This window comes from Cottoperca gobio, chromosome 13, assembly GCF_900634415.1.
Source record: "Cottoperca gobio chromosome 13, fCotGob3.1, whole genome shotgun sequence".
In the NCBI taxonomy this organism is placed as follows: domain Eukaryota; kingdom Metazoa; phylum Chordata; class Actinopteri; order Perciformes; family Bovichtidae; genus Cottoperca; species Cottoperca gobio.
This window is the reverse complement of record NC_041367.1, coordinates 2,529,968-2,536,490: the sequence shown is the minus strand read 5'-3', so window position 1 is coordinate 2,536,490 and position 6,523 is coordinate 2,529,968. Positions and strand designations below refer to the sequence as shown.

The window sequence follows — 6,523 nt, the reverse complement described above, 5'->3', positions numbered from 1 at the left end:
GAGAGAGAGAGAGAAGAGAGAGAGAGAGAGAGAGAGTGAGAGAGAGACAGAGACAGAGAGAGAGAGAGAGAGAGAGAGAGAGAGAGAGAGTGAGAGTGAGAGAGAGAGAGAGAGTGAGAGAGAGAGAGAGAGAGAGAGAGAGAGAGAGAGAGAGAGAGAGAGAGGAGAGACTGCGTATCTACCGAGAGCGAGGTGGCTGCTCCATGAGGCCTTCAGCTCCACTGGAAGTATTACGCATGCTTTTCAAAGAGAGTGGATACTTCTTGTTGTAATACTTAATATCTTGCTTCACTGTTGTCCAACACGTGTAAATAAAGTTCCTGTACGAGGGACATGAACATGCATTCAGCTGCTTTGTTGTTTATGAGCTGAAGAAGGAGTTTGTTAGGACATAAGAGTATTCCCTGACCTGCCATCTTCCTGTATTGTACTCACAGTTGAGTCCCAGTATACAGAGGAAGTATCTCACTGTGACGTGTGGGCTGATGTTCCTGTACGATCACAGACACTGATGGTGCAGGAAGAAACAGGAGACCTGTGTCACAGCGCCCCTGCTGGATGCTAGGAGTATAACACTGTCAATGAAAGGAGCTGCCTATTTTCAGGTTGTGTATTTCTGTGCGTGTCAATATCCAGGTCACTTTCTGCTGACCTCTCCCCTCTGACCTCCTGCCAGCAGGGGAGAGGGAGGAGGGGGGTTCTCCACATGAACGTGTGAATGCACAACACATGCTGTCTCACTGGGAACCCTGCATGTGGAGTTAATTCAAAGTATCTATGCATAATGCATGTTTATGCATGTAAAGCAAATAGATACAAGGCCAGAACTGTACGATCAATAAAGCTTTTAAAGCTTTTAACATCATCACTGTCTGTCTCACTGCCAGTTTGTCTGTGAATTCCTAAACAGGAAACACTTGGAAGTTGCCTAAATGTTGATATAATGATCCGTATTTACAGCTAAATGGATAATTGCTTGCTTCAGATATCTTTTTTAATTAATTTAAAGTTGTTTCATATCTATATTTCGTTTAAATGTTGCTTTTGATTCTGAACTTGAACAGTGTGTAAGCCACCTCCTGCACACTGCAGATGGTAAAACGCTTGCTCTGCATATATGCATCTATTATCTATTTGTTTATTCATCTGTCTGTCAATCTATCTGTCTGCCTGTGTCACGTTAACCATCTGTCTGCCCTCTAATTTGCAAATGTTGCAGCATTTTTCTGCGCCACAAGGAAGCAACATTTACAACAGTTTAGTAACATCTGGTGACAGAAACTGGCTTCAGGCGTTTACGGTAACGACACAAAGACACAAGAAGAAAATTACAAGCAGTGCGTGTCATCATTGTGGGGGTGAACAGTCCCGGTGGCTTCACAGCGGTTTGGGAGTTTGGGCTGCTGTGGAGAGGCGAGACTGAACGACCTTCACAGGGTGGTCGTGTGTCATCGACCGGCTCTAAAAGCCATCGCTGCTCATGCAGAAACACAGGCCGAGAAATGGGGTGTAGAAATCCAGGCACACACGCTCCGTGTGGCGCTGCAGCGCACGTGTGATGGTTAAAGACAGAAGAAGAAGCTATACCAGCAGAGACATACTGGGACTGATGCTTTGCAGAGACATACTGGGACTGATGCTCTGGATTACATTTGTGTTCTTGTTTTGCTTCGAACGCTTCATTTTCTTTGTTTTGATTGATTTTGATTGATTTATTGAATCATTGATTTAATAATCGAGGTTATGTTTAACATTATGTTTATTTAAATATTCTTTAAAAATATAATATATTATAATATATTATATACATAGATAATATATTATAATATTATATATATATATAATATATATATATTATAATATATTATATATATGACTGTTTCAGAAGGATTCTTCTGCTGCTCTGCCCTGGAGTATTTCCATTTTACTGACGTAAGGATTGGACGAGAGAAAAAGACGCAGAAAAGAGGAAACCAGAGAGGAAAACATGCCGTCATGGGAACAAATAAGGAGTAGTGAAGGAAACACTACTCGAAGGAAAGGAAGGCCGGACTGGAGAAAGAATGACGGGAGGGGACACACAATGGAAAAGTGAGGAAGTGAGTGAATGTAGGAATTATGGGTGGAGGGAAGAAAGAGGAGAAGAAGAGAAGATGAGAAGAAGAGGAGAAGAAGAGAAGATGAGAAGAAGAGGAGAAGAAGAGAAGAAGAGAAGAAGAGGAGAAGAAGAGAAGAAGAGAAGAAGACATCCGCTGGGCAACAAGTCAGTTTTCTCACATTTCAGTTCGGTGAAAACATCCCACAGTGACTTCCAGACGCGCCCATGTTAGAGTTCTGAGAACATCGGTTAACCTCCAGAAGGAAAAGGAGGAAGTGGAGGGGGATTGTGAGGCAGCAGAGTAAACACTGCAGAGGTGAAGACCCTCAGGCAGACGGGGTCATCCCCGGCCAGAGAGAGAAAGAGGCAGAGAGAGAGGGGAGACAAGAGGACTGGTGTTTAGGCCTGTTGCTAGAAAACCGGCTCAACAATAGTCACTTTGACGTACGGAGGAGATGCGGGGATATAAGACATTCTTGCAGTCACTTTCTCTCCAGGACACTCGCTTCGCTCCGACCATATCGGCCTCTTTGACACACACTCACTCTTTCTCTTCTTACACACCCCACTTTAGGGCGAGACAAAGCCAGCCTCAATAGACACCATGCCCCGGGAACAAAACAAAAAAAAAGGGCGAGACAAAAGAAAAAAGGGATTCTTTGAGAAGTGTGTGCATGTTTGTGTGTGTGTGTGCAGTCACTACAGATTACTGAGCACGCACCACAGATGGCCAGCGCGTCTCGTCTTTTCACCGCCACCACCGCCGAGAATAATGGGCAGCGGTGGGCCCTCCTCCTCCTCCTGCGCCGCTCCCTTTCTCTTTTGACAGCACGTGTGTCCGTCAAATGGAAGCGTGTGTCTGGGACAATGGCAGCCAGACAAAGAGCCCGCCTACCCCCCACCAGGATGCTGAATAGGGGGGCACGTGGGCCTTGTCATCGAGGGAACAATAGCGCTGGGGGAGAGGGAGAGAGAGAGGGTGTGGCACCCCAGCACCCGCTGCAACCGGGGATGACGAGGTGCAGCCTGGGTGGCCCGAGTTCAAATTTGAACTTGTAGGGGTTGAAGTCTTTTAATGGGGGGGCAACACAGACATAAATCAATATGTAGGCCGTGTGAGGGATGAACAAAGGAAGATTCAGCATCAGTGTTCCCTTCAGGCTGCGTGCATGTGGTGCGGCTAATCATTTATTATTAATGGAGCATATTATTAGTCACTTGCTCACTTTGGTCGTGCTGTATGTTGCATTCACCATGATCCATCACGAGTCTGTCACCATGTGTCCACAACAGCTTCTAGCTTCATTACATTCTTTATTTAGTGTATTTATTCATATTATTTCTGTTACTTTTTATACTTATCTGTATGTATTTTTGTCCTCGTGCTGCAGTAACATTGTTTCCGCGCTGGGGATGAACTGAGGGTTATCTTATCTGCTCTCAACAGGATTGAACACTCGTGTAGCCGTGCTGCCTCCTCGAGCTCGAGGGAGGACGGTCTGTGAACTACAAACATCAGATGGACTGCTGACATTTTGAAGAGGCATTCAGGGTCCCCAGAGGAGTTAAGGTTTTGAGGTTTTGAGTTTTGAGCCCACTATTGGACGGGTTATGATCAACATACGGATATGTTCCCTCGCACTGCAGGTCCACATGTCTCATGTCTGGACAGATCTTTGCTGCATGTCGATAAAAGTCATTAATTCACCGCTAATTTTCATCACAACCACGTCCCTGTCGGCAGCGATGATGTTTGGCTGATGAATAGATTCCAACCTCAAGACAAGTCGTCGCAAGTTCTTCATAACAAAACATGCTCGAAGGAAACGAATGGATTGGAGAAACTGGGGGACGGTGACGCACAGCTTGTAGTCAAGAAGCTGAAAACCATCAGCACGGCTCTTTAAGTGGCATGTGAAGGGCCAAACCCAGCTGGTGGATTTACCCCCCCTACCTCAGGCTTCTGCAGGTCCAACAGGGGGCTTCCAGATGCACCACTCATGGGAGCGCTTATGTGTGCACACTTAGGAGCATGCACACTTGTTTGTAAATGCAGGAGGATCCTTTCTCCAAGGGGTCAGGGTGCAATGTGGCAAGGGAGGAGAGGAGACAGCTTGGAACAGCTGGGCTGAGTCTGCAGGGGGACGAGAGTCTTGGGGGGGAAGAGCGGACAGAGAGAGACGCGGAGGGGCCGGCAGGCAGGCAGGCTGCTGACGGGCTCTTTTGAGGCAGCAGCTGGTTGGAGTGGGGGTCTCACCAGCTGTGCCTCCGCTGACCTCTCCCCACACTTCTCTACCTCCTCTTCCTCCCCAAACTCCACTTCCCATCCCCCCCCCCCCAAACAAACCAGAATCCTCACCCAAATGTAGGCAGAAATATACACACACACACACACACACACACACACACACACAACCATCTGTCAGTAGGAGGAGAGTTTGTCTCTGTGATTGCTCCATAACGGTGTTGAGACAGTGTTTTGTAAAACGCCGCACCACGCCCCGAACACAAGCTCTGTGCAACTAGACACCTTCAAACAAGCTGACGCGTTCTCAAACCCAGAGACGGGTTCCACGCAGATCAGCGTGTGACTCGTGCACGACTGTGAGGCGATGCAGAGGAAACTGTGAGAAGCTACGAGACACATTACAAAGGCTGTGATTCAGGTAGGAATCAATAAACATATTTAACCTTCCTCGTTCATTAAGGTGACAAACATCCTGTGATTCCAGCGGTGGATCTCATATTTCTGAAATCAATCCTGTTGGAGGAGAGAGGCTGACTCGTGGATCTAACCCCCCCCTCCCACACACACACACACACACACACACACACACACACACACACAAAAAGAGTTGCAGATGCAGCCAGCATCACTTCAGAAGTGCTTGTTCACAGAACCACTAAATCAAGTGCATCTACAGAGTAATTGATTCAAGCTCCGCTCTTGTTCTTCACTGAATCTGCCGCGTCGGAAGAGAAAAGAGAAAAGAGCGAGGCCAGAACTCTGATTGCTTTAGAGAAAGAGAGACTGGAAACAATAATTAATATTAGAGCTCAGGCAGAGGAGAAGTTGTGCAGAACGCTGGCAAAGTCACGAACGTCACTTCAGAGCTGCAGAGAATCTGATTTCACACTTTTAATTAGAAACAGCTTAAAAATATTGCCTCGCAGGAACGATCACACACACAGAAACTGCACCCACGTGTTCATATCTCAACAACACAATATAACAAACAACAAGCCGGGGTGTGAATGAAACGTGATTGGGCCGTGCTGCTCCACGTCACAGCGGGCTGTTAAAGGCGCAGTGCTTCTTAAAGGTCTCACCTCCCTCTGTGTGTGTCGCCATCTCAGCTTCTCTGGGCTTTGTTTGCGTAGTTGTGCGTGCATGTTAGTGCATGTGAGTCACTAGTCGCTCTGCACTGCGCTCATGCAGCAGATAGGGTGGTGGGTAGTGGGTTCAATACCAGAGCTGCCACCTGAGCAAGGTACTTAACCCCCAGTCGCTCCAGGGAGACGGTCCCTGTAGTTAGTTCACTGTAAGTCGCTCTGGAGGAAGGCTCTTCCTAAACCCCCCCCATCCCAGCCGCTCGGTCTCAGGCTCATTCTCATGAGCATTCTTCGAGTGGGAAGTCTAAGGGAAAAAGTATTTTGGGGCCCAATGACATCACATGACGGACCAGGAAGTTGTGATTCCACAGTTTGGTCACTATGTGAAGCCCGGAGCTCCTCCTGGCGAGCTGTAACCAAACACACGTTCAGATTTAAGAGGCTGCGATGAGAAGAGCAAGAACAAAACTAAATACAGGAAGTCTCTCAAGTGGAAAAACCAAAAGTGTTCCGACCTGGCAGATAAATGAGTGTACAAGTAGGACACCGTGTGTGTGTGTGTGTGTGTGTGTGTGATCGTTACGTTTAAGTAACACATCTTATCTTTTAATCCATATTCTACTGAAGTGTCTGAAGTGTGCAGACTGTGCAGAGCGCTGGCTGAGTGCAATAGCATTTGCCAGTAAGTGTGTGTGTGTGTGTGTGTGTGTGTGTGTGTGTGTGTGTGTGTGTGTGTGTGTGTGTGTGTGTGTGTATTAAATCTGTTTTGTGTAAGATTCCCTTTTAAAGTCAGGAGACTTCCAGGAAGAGTTCTGTTTATTGCTCCCCCCCCCCGTCCATTTGCCCTGCAGGGTTAGCCGTGTGAATATTGGATGGGGACAGATTGTATTAGATAACAGACCTACATAGATCCATGATTCACACACACAGGGAGCTTTATGACTTACAAATAAATAGATGGTCTTAAGTGTGTACTGTAAGAACCCTTCACGTAACAATGCTTCCTGTAACACATTCAGCTGAACATTCAAAGTTCTTTCTTTATTAGATGTTAACTTTGTAAATGAGTTGTTGTAATGATGTCACCTTTTC

General features: G+C 46.7%; 1 protein-coding gene across 1 annotated transcript in view; it reads right to left on the bottom strand.

Annotated features, from left to right (window-relative positions):
* Window positions 1-4,100, bottom strand: part of numbl (NUMB like endocytic adaptor protein) — a 15,842-nt gene extending 11,742 nt beyond the window's left edge. Inside the window, 1 exon segment of the mRNA XM_029446431.1 lies at window positions 4,053-4,100. Within this exon segment, the coding sequence (XP_029302291.1) occupies window positions 4,053-4,100 (48 nt within the window).
* Between the last annotated feature and the right edge of the window lie 2,423 nt (window positions 4,101-6,523).